This window comes from Oreochromis aureus, linkage group 4 (genome assembly GCF_013358895.1).
Source record: "Oreochromis aureus strain Israel breed Guangdong linkage group 4, ZZ_aureus, whole genome shotgun sequence".
In the NCBI taxonomy this organism is placed as follows: Eukaryota; Metazoa; Chordata; class Actinopteri; order Cichliformes; family Cichlidae; genus Oreochromis; species Oreochromis aureus.
The window spans coordinates 3148279-3161362 of NC_052945.1; the positions used below are offsets into that span (position 1 = coordinate 3148279).

A 13084-nucleotide genomic window follows, 5' to 3' on the forward strand; every position below is an offset into this window, starting at 1 on the left:
GGCCAGATCTGTGTGTGGAGCTGTCAATCACACATCGTTAGCTACGATCATTTACAAAAGACACTTGATGTTTTATTCATTTGACCTAAAATAAGCAACAGAGGTCACAGAGAAAAGAAGCCAGGGTCAGGTTTAAAGCACTTTTGCATCGGCTTCACTTTTCAGGCCCGTAGCTAAATCTAAGGAGACCAGCGTATATACTCCACACCTGAGCCCCGCATTCTCAGGAGCCCAAAACAAACTTCTGCTAGGAGCTCCCACCGCACTCACCTGTGAGCCACATAAACTATTTATCACTGCCACAAATGCCGTTTCCCTAAAAAGTTTTCCACTTCCTTCTCCATGCTAAATGTAATACATAATCTCACCAGCAAGTTGTGGCTCTACCCAAAGGCCTCCTCGATGTCTGAGGTGGCGTCCTGATTGGATGCCACCTATAGCGGTTGGCCTGAACCCAGCCACCTGATGAGGACTCCCACCTCTTTTACCAGGCTCCGCCTTTCCCCTCCCACCCAGCCAACCTTCTTCTTCAACCTTCTTCGTATTACAAGGGCCAGCCAATCAGAGGAAGCTAAAAATGTAAACTGTGACTTATGCAAATCTGCTGTAGTAGAGTTCAGGAATACAAATATGGAGCAGGAAACGCGTCCACTGTAAAAAGTGAAGACATCAACAAACGGCTTTGATTTACTAATAAATAAATAAAAAGTAATGGTGGGTGTCTTAAAGCTGATGAATACGGAGCTGAGAAAACTGTGGAGCAGATAAAGGACCCTATTGCTTGTGTTCCCCCCCCCCCCCCCACACACACACACGATGTATAACGCCTTCATTAATGTCACATCGACTCGTTTGCGCCACGGCGTTTTGACTTTGTTGTAATTCTGCTGACTGATTGTGTCGCGCTCTGTAATTGATTGGATGTTTCCGAGCGGGCTCATTGATTCAATTGATTCTGTATAATGACTAATTATGATAATTACATGTGTTCTGATTCATTACTGGTAATATGTTGGGCTGCAGTGATTTACTGTTGTTTTTGCTTTGGGGTAATTACGGTGGCAGACTGTCTCGTGCTGAGGGTTTCTGTTGTTATGTAAGAGCAAGAAAACACACTAATGTGTCTGCGAGCCGTTCTCACAGGGTTTGATCTGACCTGGGACTAAAGAGGACTCATTTAAACAGGAATATTTAATGTGTTAAAGACATTTTGTCTAATGGTGATGCTTAAATGTGTTTATGCGTCCAGAAAAGTTTTTAAAAACTTAATTAGCCCCCCCCCCCCAGAAAAGGCCTTAGAATAAATCGTGCTGTTACTTGATTTACTGATGGATAAATGTGAAGCACCTGTCTGACCCTCGGTTTCATTTCCCCATTTATAAAGTTGCTGAACATTAAAGTCAAACATTGGACATTAGATTGTTATTTTTTGTCCTTAAAAAGAGCACTTTTATGATCATTTAGTCCTCAATATGAAAGGACGGAGTCGGCGCTCATGTCACAGGTTTATTATCAGCTTAGAATAAAGTCTGTAGTGTTCATTTGTCTGACTCTGTGGGCAGTGATGCAGCTGACACACAGTCAGTCTCCTGCACTGGAAGCACTTACTGTACATCATTGTAGGAGTCGCAGTTTAAATCAAACTGATCCCTGTAAAGCTTTAAACACATAACACACTGATCAGTGATCAATCATTGGTCATGTTGTAATCAATCACAGGGATGGAAAAATGTCTGTCACAGCTGAACCTCAGAGATGAGTATCTGAGTGAAGATGAGGCTGAAATGACTTTAAGACTCTAAAACTGAACTAAAATGTAACTACTGATTGTAATCAGATTACATTTAATGTTGAAATGTGTTTACAGACTGAGATTCAGTCATTAAATGTTGTCAAACAATATTTTAAAGGTTCAGTGGAGAAATTAAGGTTGTCAGATTTCTCACTGAGAATCACTGAAATCAGTCTCAGCGGCTTCACAGAGCCAGATCTGCCTGAACGCATTCTTCCTGCTAAAAGCGAGTTTTTCCTTCCCACTGTCACCAACAGCCTGCTCAGAGGGTTGTTTGATTGTTGGGGTTTTCTCTCTGTTATTGTAGGCTCTCCACCTTGTAATATAAGCATCTTGAGGTGACTGCTGTTGTGATTTGGTGCTATATAAATAAAGTTTTATTGAATTGAATTATCAGTGCTTACACTGGGGAACAATAAAGCAGCTTTTTCCTGTAAATCTCATTAAGCGTTTTTTTTATCCAGTAACACAGAGATAATGAAATCCTCTGTTTTTTTGTTTTTTTAAAAAAGGGTTGTTACAGCACATGAGTGCAAAATTTCACTGAACAATTATTGAAACAATAAAATGGTCATAAAGTTGAGCAAAAAGAGTTTTTTTTTATTTAATGAAAATGGTCTTGAAGGCGGATCCCCCGGAGTCTGTCTCTATCTGGGTAGCTGCCATCACAGGTCCGTCACTAAACTGCTTCCCCAGATTTTTATCTTCAGTTTCTGCCTCTTGTTACGTTGCAGCCACATTATTGGGTTTACAAATCAAATGTAAAATTAGGATTCCAGCTCAGTCTGATGTAATGTTCAGTTGGGTAAATGATGACCACAGACAGTAGTAAAAAATTATATATTTTATATCAAACTTTTATTCGGCCCGTGATGATGACAGAGTGACCCAAGCTAGTTAAAATGAGCATTTTCTCCTGTTTAAGATAAATATCACGGTCCACACTGACCCACATTCATATGCCTCAGTCCACAGGGTTATTTAAAAGTGTGTGTGTGTGTGTGTGTGTGTGTGTGTGTGTGTGTGTGTGTGTGTGTGTGTGTGTGTGTGTGTGTGTGTGTGTGTGTGTGTGTGTGTGTGTGTGTGTGTGTGTGTGTGTGTGTGTGTGTGTGTGTGTGTGTGTGTGTGTGTGTGTGTGTGTTGCAGGTCTTCTGGGTATGGTGGCCCACATGATGTACACCCAGGTGTTCCAGATCACAGTCAGTCTGGGTCCTGAAGACTGGAGGCCTCACAGCTGGGACTACGGATGGTCCTTCTGGTCAGTCCACACCCACCCACACACGTTAAACACACTAACTAGCTTCACCCTAACATTAAACCAGTGTTCATAATAACGTTTAATGACTGTCTGTGAGTCCACGTTTATGTAAAAATTCAACAAAATGGCAAATAGATGTTCACAGACAGACCCATCACTTCTCCAAGTACCTCGCTGTAATGACTGTGGGTGGAGGCGTGCAGCAGGTGGTCTGCAGGTATGCAGGGAGCTGCTGTTACTCTGATAATTGTCCTTGCTCTCTGCTGAAAGCTGAGTTGCAGCTGCTGAGCTCAAAAAAGTCCTTTATTGAACTAACAGAGAGAAGAAGTGACTGTGCCTTATAAAGATCTGCATAAGTGATACAAATGAGCAGAAATGAAGAAGCACAGACATGGATTTCAACCGAACACGAGTAAACCAGGACAGAAGGAGGGAAACACCTGGAACGAGAACACCTGCTCCTGTTAATAGAAAGATTTTCTGTGTTAGTCATTTAAGTGAAAGCCTCCATTTACCACCACGAGGGAGCCATTCAGGATCGTTAAAGTGGAAAGGAGGATTAACCTCTGCTGGAACAGAAGGCCAAAACGCTCCTTCAGGACAAATGAAATGATGGCGACGGACGCCTGATGTGCACTCAAACTTTCTGCTTAAAGCTCCACTGAAAGCAATAACCTTAATTTGATTTTAGCACAAGCGGGTGTTAGAAATAAGAGAAAACGCTTAATATGAAAACGGAAAAAACACAAACAAAGCAGCTCTTAGTCTGCTGGCAGGGTTTCCTAGCTCTGTGCTTTTAGAACTGTTTGTGCTGAAGACACAGCAAAGGCCGAGTACATTTTCATGGGAAAACAACCTCTGTGTCACGTTCTGTCAAAACCAGCGAAACACGTGTTACGCCTCTACTGCGAGCATTTTCTTTATGCTTTGCAGTAAGATAAGTCTGTTTCATTTATGTTGTTAAAGAAATCATAGTCCAAATTATTTAGGATATTTCTTAATAACCACCACATCTACCTCTGGTTCTTTGCTCTTCATTTGAATCATATTTAAAGATAAAGAAAAATCTCCTGAGAAAAGGCAGCGCAGCTTGTGGAGCTATGGTGTGCGGCTGACAGCAGACATGCTCAGGAGGGAATCTGTGAGAAACAAAACACACTTATAAACTCAGGGAGGCAGTAAAAACTGCAGAAGAGTCGGGTTTTTAGTTAAAACTAAGCCAAGAAAAACTGCAGTTCCTCTAGTGTCCAGCAGGGGCTTCAGGAGTAAGTCAGTCCCACATAGACTGCCATGTTAAAATGTTCAACTCTACAGAGAAACAAACATGTTTACAGTCTGATTTAACCCCCCCCCACACACACACACACACACACACACACACACACAAATCAAAATTGTTGAGGCTTAAATTTGGGGGCGTGGCCTCTTTGACTGACAGGTGCTAGCTGGATGTAAAGTGATGTCCTTTGAAAACGTTTAAAAATGGACGCCTGGTGCTTGGTGTGAAAATTCAGTGCTGGACAAATAAAAGCTGCACTATCCGAAAGGCTGTAAAGTATTTTACAGCTCTGGATTACCACTGCACAGTTTTTATAATTTAGTTTGTTCTACTTGGTTTGTGTTTTTATTTCCTTTTGAAACTGCTGGAAATCGGACTTCCTTCTACCACCTGCCGCTGGATCAGAGACTTCCTCTCAGACCGTGTACAGAGAGTTAGAGTGGGGCCTCATCTTTCCTCAGCCCTCAGCCTTAACACCGGCTCCCCACAAGGCTGTGTACTGAGTCCCCTACTGTACACTCTGTACACACATGACTGTGTTAGTACCCACCCAGACAACGCAGTCATCAAGTTTGCAGATGATACCACCGTGGTGGGGCTCATCTCTGGGGGAGATGAGTCGGCGTACAGAGCTGAAGTTCAGAGGCTGTCAGATTGGTGTGTAGATAACAACCTGGACCTCAATACCAACAAGACAAAAGAACTTGTTGTTGATTTCAGAAGGAGGAAGTCTGAGCTGCAGCCTGTCAGCATCAACGGGGAGTGTGTGGAAAGGGTCTCCAGTTTCAAGTTTCTGGGTGTGCACATAGACACAGACCTCCAATGGAGCTCAAACACCTCTGCAGTTTTAAAGAAGGCCCAACAGCGTCTCCACTTTCTGAGAATCCTCAGAAAAATGGACCTGAAGAAGGAGCTGCTGACCGTCTTCACCGCTGCTCCATTGAAAGTGTGCTGACATATTGCATCAGTGTGTGGTTCTCCAGCTGCACCGCAGCACACAGAAAGGCACTCCAGAGGGTCATCAATATGGCCCAAAAAATCATTGGACATCCTCTTCCCTCCCTGAAGGACCTGTACAGCACTCGCTGTCTCAAGAGGGCACGCAGCATCCTATGGGACTGCACATACCCAGGACACCGGATGTTTAAGCTGCTGCCGTCTGGCAGGAGGTTCAGGCTGCTGAGGTCCCGAACGAATAGACTCAAGGACAGCTTTTACAACAGGGCAATAGCCCTAATCAATGCAAATAGCTAAACTTGACTGGCTACCTACCTGGACTTACCGTTAACAACGGTAAAAACAGTAATAATAATAATAATATTTATATTTATAACAAGGTGCAATAATAATTAATGTGCAATAATAACAGTAATACAAATACACTTCTTCTTCTTCTTCTTTTTAACTAAGTTATTATACTGTGTTGTGTTGTTTGTGTTGCGTTGTGATGTGTCGTATCGTGTCATGTTGTGTTGTGTTACATGGTTGGTTGTTGCCGACGTAGGACAGTTTTCCAATTTCATTGTACTAGTGTACTATGTATGACTGTGCAATGACAATAAAGAGTTATCTTATCTTATCTTATCTTACCTTTTGTTTGAAATTCAGTTTAGTTTTAGTTCGTTTCTACAGAGGTTTCAGTTTCGTTTTTATTAGTTCAGTGATAGTTTTAGGTTTCTTAATTATTACTGTATATGGAGGACACATGCCAAATATTAATTTTATACTTAATAAACATATCATTAAATGTTAACAAACTAAAGCGTCGACTATAATAAGCTTGTAGCTCCAACAGTAATTGGGTGTAAAACTGATATGTAATCAATAAACCTGAATCATATTCATCGTATAACAAAAGAAATAAAGAAACTGTGTCTTTGACTGAGGGTAATTTATATATTTTACGTTGCGGTGACTTGTTTTATGCTTCACTGTGGTGCTATACGCGATGATTTATTGCTGTAATTTCATATTGTTTATTTGGTTTTGCCTTTAAACAGTTTCTCTGCTTCCTCTGAGGAACAATAATGGTTCAATTATAAACATAATCCTATAAAAGGGAAGGAAAAGTGATTGATTACAGTTTATAGTGTATTATCCAAATTACATCACACTTTGGATTCCTGTTGTCCCGAGATAAAAAGTGATGGATTCATGCATCATTTTGTTTTATCTCTAAGTTTGCTTTCATGGTTTTCTTGCTCAGCATGTTTAAGAACTTCTGCTTGGTGTTTTTGTGCTGTACAGCATTTATTTTCCACACTGTTTGCTCAACATTAGGCACTCCAGAGTCACCACACACTCTGAGGTAGCAGAGCATCGATCATCATCCTGCTAATATTTGAAGGAATGAAGATGAAAAGCTCAGAATATTCACTGGATCTTCAAAGATGTTTCTCTGGGGGAGTTTTATTCCGTAAGAATTAAACCCTTCAGTCTCAAAGTACCGAGCAGTGTTTATACACGGACCGTGATGATGTCATATCACGCTGGAAGAATTACACATCGGTGTTCCCCAGAAGACCTGGAGACTGGGAGACTGAGGTTTGATGCCCTTGTTTGTTTGTGTTGAATCAAAAGATTACCGGGATTATTTTATTTTTAATAGGAGCAAGAAAAACTATAAGTGTGCAAATTCTCATTCAGTTCATGTTAGTTTGTGTTGGTAGAAGGTGAAGATGTTTCACGTCTCATCCAAGACGGTTCTTCAGACACAAAAGGTCGAGAGTCCCAGGTATATCAACCCCTAGTGGGCGTTGTTCTTTTCTATGTGGTCCAGATGATGGTTGACCCACAACTGACTATGTGAGTCGTCACATAACCCACGGTTTGAAAAGGGGTGTGGGTAATTACCGTCACTGGAGGTTAAGGGTAAAACCACCAGCCCAATCTATGTGACCTACAGAAGTCCAGCTGCCTTCTTCTTTCAAGCTTTCAAGTAAAATTATAATTACATTTTTCCAAAGATATATTTTATACTTTTTTATTTCTTCTCTCTGATTCCACTCAGCATGGCGTGGGGCTCCTTCACCTGCTGCATGGCCGCCTCCGTCACCACCCTGAACTCCTACACCAAGACTGTGATCGAGTTCAGACACAAGCGGAAGCTCTTCGAGCAGGGCCTGCGTGAGGAGCAGAACTACCTGGACCAGGAAGCTTTCCACTACTTCCGGGACCGCTCACTCCAGTCCATCTCCAGCACCGTGGAGGTCTACCCCGGCCACAGCGGCACCAGAGCCGGGCTTGTTGTCGGGGGGCCCGGCGCGGGTCCCGGTCCAGGTCCCGGACCAGGACGTGGGAAGATGAGAGCGGGGTCAGCCTCAATAGACTTGGGGGAGAACACGGACTCACTGGGGGAGGAGCAGTGCTGAGTCACACACTGGAATGAGGGGATTGAGTGGGTTGGGGGCGTGGCTACACAATGAGGTGAACTGCACCATCACATGTGGACCCGGCTGCTAGTTTGTCCACTGTAACTGAAAGCAGAGGCAGAGGACAACTAAAAGACAGAGTAAACGTGGATTACACAAAGGAAATACAAATGTTCTCGCTGTGTGTGATGTGAAAGTCAGTGTAAAGTGTGAGAAATAGACTGTGTGTGAAAGTAGGCGTTCTCCTGCTTATTTTGAGGTGCTGTGTGTAGTATTCTAACATCAACACATCGTCACAGTTTGAAAAATGGTGAAAGCCTTTGCTGAATAGCGACCCTTGTAGCAAGAAGCGGAAATTACGGTGGCCCTCAAGTCCAAAACACAGAAGTATTTTAGAAAATACAAAAATGTTTTCATTAAGGTTTCTTGTTTGTTCCCAGCAAACATCCTTGAACATCCTTCTTGGACTTTCTGGCAAACACAAGTTTGTGTACACCAACTGTTTAATATTATCCATGTAAAATAAAAATATATGTATACTGAATAAAAGACTCTTGGGAGGAGAATTTTAAAAAAAAAACATCAAGAATAATTTATTAATAATTTCTATCAAATTAATTAGAATCAAATGTGATTGTGTTCAAAAATAGAGCTCCAATTTCTGATTAAGCTGCATCGCCCCTGAAGGAGATGGTCAAACATGACTCATCGTCAAACTTCATCAAACTGTTGCTATGAAATGTATGAACAGCTGCATACCCTGTTACTGGACTATACACAGTATAAATGTTATTTGTGGTTTGTTCAGCAGTGATAATAATTTATTCACAGTTAATTTTTGTGTGTCTGTGTGTGTTTTGCACCTCAGGGCCACCGTAGAGGAACAGCAATATCTAATTTAGCTAACATTAGCCACATATGCTACTTGTCATATCAGACTGAGTTGTACTACTGACGTGCTCGAGCATGTTTGTCCCCCTGAGTCCACTTTGTTGGAGTGCGATCGCTTTGCAGTTGGGATGGTCGTGATTTTTAAATATTCAAATAGTCATTAAAATATTTTAAAACTCAAATATGTTACGCAACTGTCTTGTCTTCAAATTGTTTTCAACAGATGTAACTGATGCACAGTTTTAGAAATGTTACTAAAAAATAATTAGTACTCATTATTTATTACTTTTTTTTTAAAGTAACAAATATGTTACTTAATTACTGATTTCTTATCACTTTCTTTGTTGTGTGCGCAGGACTGTGAACACACTTTACACCACAGGCAGTATAAAGGTGAACGTCGTTACTGTGACAGAAGAGGTACTCCTAATACAGAAGCCCCGCCCACCAGCTGTTTAAACGTTCTCTTCTTGGTTAAAAAGCTTGTTTCAGATCGATGATGTGCAGGGCTCACTATAACACAGATTGTTTTGTGCTGTGAGTCATGCAAAGCTACTGTAGTAGGGTCCAATGAGCAGAAACGGCCAAGATCAATATGCAAAACACAATATTTTGAGTTCAGTCCTTCCTGCGTTAACAGATGATAAATCATCAAACTACATCATCCAACCCACATTTTTTTGGCCCAGTAGTGAACATGACTGCAGTAGACATGCTATTAGATTAACACACTGGCTCTGTAGCTCATGTGAACCCTTATTTTCCAGGTCAAATCAGTCCCTGGAGAATCTCCCGGGCAAGCAAGACTGCCAACCGATCAAGCATGCTCCAAGACATGCTTCTTTGTGAGCCTTGGCATCTCTTATCTGATGTAGTCTGCAGAAAAATGCAGCAAAGTTTAGAGAGAGAGAAACACAGAAACTGTGGGAAATCAAGAAAAGTTGGCCTCAGGACAGGAAGCAACAGAGATTATGATTATTTTTGGCCTGAGTCAGATTAAAATACCACACGTTGCACTTTTACAGGTCGTGTTCAGGCCACATCCTGTTGATGATGCTGAATGTGGAGCTGATGTTTAAACTAAAATCTTGAGTGCTGAGGGTTCAGTCCAGTCTTTTCTTTCATTTCATTGCCTCCATCAACCACCAGCTTTAAGGACTGACAAAAGAAGCCAGTGAAGAAGACCTGCAGTTTTCTGAGTCAGTCTTCATAGATTCATACGTTACAATCTCATGATCACAACTTTACTGCAGTAATGCACATGTAACCCAGGCTTTAGGCTGATAACAGTCCTCCACCATCTGATCCAAATGAATGACTTAGTGACAGTCATCTTTTTTCGATACACATGATTTAAAAAAGGTGCTTTATTTTACTTGTGGATTAATGCACTTTATTATTTTTACTAATTACATTTATTTTTCAAAAGAAATTCTCAATTGAATATTAACATGTTAAATTTCACTAGGAAACACTTTATGGATAAAGATCTACTGGGTAAAAGAAGCAAGGAAACACGATGAAAACACCTCGGTACACATAAAACTGTAATATTGGAAAATTGTGCATAAAATATCAAAAGTAACAATGTTTCTTCTGTAGAATAATGTCCCTAAATTAAAGGTAGACTGTTGATAAACATATTAGATTCAGTCAGTCGCACGGATGCAGGTCGTAACTGATCTCAGAGCAGTAAAAGCTGAGCTGGAGGCAGCTTGCTCTCCCATCAGTTTACAGTAAAAAACAGCAATGTGCAAACCACTAAAAGCTGCTGGAGACCAGTCCAAGTCGGATCCCAACTGAGACAGGTCGCCTCGCACCAGATCAGTTGGTGCAATCAGCAGCCAGGATTTTTCAGAGTTCAAAGGAAGTTAGCGTCCTATTTTTAATAAGTGTAACTGACCCATAGTACACATACCATACATAAAAAGTGCTGATAAAAGGCTGTGGAGACCTTACCTGTTTCCTTCGATGTGTGTCTGACTGGGAGGTTAATAATCTCTCTCTCTCTGCGACTCCATTTATCCTGATTTAACTCCCTCTCTGCATGTCTGCCGGCCATCACGCTCCACAGAGTCCATTCATCACATCAGATGTTATGGATCAAAGCGAGTCTAATCAACACGTCTGTAAGATGTGGGCGGGAGAGAAATCCATAAATGCAGGTCGGCGTGGCGGAACAAATCAAAACAGTTCAGGTAATACTGCTAATTAGTTTTTAAAATTGGAACTCGGGATTTCATGCACTCGGATTAGTAAATTTGCCCTCATATTATTTAATTTTCTCCCATGAATGAATCATTAGAGTGCACATGAACAGTCTGTGTAAAGAGATATTAAAGGACTTATAACAGCTGAAGGTCTAAAATACAGATTTTAATGTTTTAGTCAGTCAGGGTATTAAACATGGAGATAAAATTCATTGATTTAAAACAAATTCAATATCATAAATGATACAGTGTACTTAATATTTAATTAAAATATATCATGTTAGCTTAAATGTGTATTTTAGTAAACACATTCAATGCTCATTTTTTTTTATCAGACACATCAGTGCACAGAGGACTCACGACCTCACGACCCCTACAAACCGACATTTTCAGTCATTCTGTTTGGATTACGTTGGCCCCAAAATCTCCGCCAAAACAATCCCAGCTGTTTCCAATCCAGGCGCTTACATAACACACACACTGGGCATCTTCAGGCAGCGCGACACTGTTACTGACTGTTCTCGTCTGTTCAGGTGACTAACAGATTATTTTTATTTTTCTCAGTTTTCTTGTCTTGGTTGAGTCATTTCATCAGATTTTTACATCACATACACCGATAAAATCGAGAGACTGTATAGAGAAGATGGACATAGCCACCGTGATGTCATGATGTCTGTGGGGAAATTCCCGAAGACCAGAAAGAGACTTCTGGTCCTGCAGAAGTCCGCGGTTGGAGGGCCCTCAGATCTGGTTCTCTGTGACCTCAATAAACACCTTCTGACTTTATGGGCTGAATCCCAGGTCTCAGAACAAACTGAATACAACATGAACTAATATCAGAAAATCAACATGGAATATGGAGCTGCCAGGCAGGAGGAAAAGAGTGAAGAATCATGGATGTAGTGAAAGAGGACATGGAGAAGGTTGGTGTGGCAGAGGAGGATGCTGGGATAGGGCGTGATGGAGATAATCTGTTGCGGCGACCTCTAAAGGAAGCAGCTGAAAAAAGATGAAAGATGTACGCTGTACAATCACGTCACCCTGGAAAAGAAGAATTCAAAGAAATCTTTAAAATTCCCAAATTACCTTGATATTCATGGCCATGATGGAAACATCTGACCACAGCTGGATCTGCTGTACAAGAACTGACCAGCATATACTGTATAGAGATTGCTAGCATGATGTCATGCAAGCATTGTTCTGCTTATTATTGGATGTGAACAATTGGAAAAAAAATTATCTGAATTTCAGGAGCAGGACCACGCCTCCAAACACGCATCTTCCAGTTCTTATCTACATATGACACCCACCCCCCCCCCCACCCCCACTTCTACAAGCTTGTCGTTCTCGTTTTCATGTCATTTTTCAGTCCTTTTACTTCACTTCTCAGTAGTACATGGGGGATCTGATAGGCTCGGGAGTGCCACCAGTACCCTCTGAGGCCTTCCTCAAACCACAGCTCAATTCATGTTCAAGCCATTTGCCTTTATCTACTAAGCAACACTGTCAAACCTAAAATGAGGACATTGGCCCAGCTAGTGAATCACAAGTTGTGGGGAAAAATGTGGCTGGCGAGTGGTTTCTGGCTGTCACTGGGTGACATCATTGGGTGGTTATAAAGAGCGTGCTGCACCAATAACCTCTATGATTGCTGCGGTCACCTGCAGTTTCAAAAGACAAAAACCTTCAATATGAAGGCTAAACTGTCTGCGTTTCTGGTTTCTCTAGCACTCAGAGAGCAGCTGGTGAACGTTTGCTGACATCCACGTTCTAGTCAAACAACAGGGGACTCTAACAATCTGCTAGCAGCCAAAGCAATCACAAGGATTTTACTAATGGGTCACTTTTCCCCTCAAAACAGATGGACATAAACTGGACTCTGGGGTTTTGTGACTGAGGTCTTATTTTGTTGATGCTACGGTGTCAATACTGAGTACGTACCTTAGACTTGGACAGATACCTGCTGTGCAGCTCAGCTATAAATAACTGGTTAACATGCATCGTGTTGACTGGAACCGTCACTTTGAAGCTGGTCGCTTGTGGGTATTTGTGGCTCTGGTTGCCTAGGTGACCCTTTGATGTATTTACACCAGCTCATATGTCAATCAAAGGTATTCTTCACTCTGATTGGTAGCTGCTTCAGTCGCTCACCTAAAGTTTACAAAAGTTTATTTCACCCGTAGTCGCTGATCCGACTTTATGATTGGATGATGTATTTTGAGATATCGGCCATTTCAAACAGCAGCATCATCTGAAAAAAAAAATAGATTTAATAAACTGCTG

The 13084-nt window shown here is 41.5% G+C and overlaps 1 protein-coding gene and 1 long non-coding RNA gene across 2 annotated transcripts in view; one reads left to right on the plus strand and one right to left on the minus strand.

Annotated features, from left to right (window-relative positions):
- Nucleotides 1–8737, plus strand: part of gsg1l (gsg1-like) — a 32403-nt gene extending 23666 nt beyond the window's left edge. The window contains exons 4-5 of the mRNA XM_031732236.2: nt 2939–3050; nt 7340–8737. Coding sequence (XP_031588096.1) covers nt 2939–3050; nt 7340–7700 — 473 coding nt within the window. The 3' untranslated portion in view covers nt 7701–8737. The remainder of the gene's footprint in view (nt 1–2938; nt 3051–7339) is intronic.
- Nucleotides 7734–12817, minus strand: LOC120439756. Its single transcript, XR_005612736.1, has 3 exons — nt 12743–12817; nt 10551–10718; nt 7734–7805 (listed from the first exon to the last, which is right to left on the minus strand). It is a non-coding gene; the product is annotated as an uncharacterized LOC120439756 (long non-coding RNA).
- Between the last annotated feature and the right edge of the window lie 267 nt (nt 12818–13084).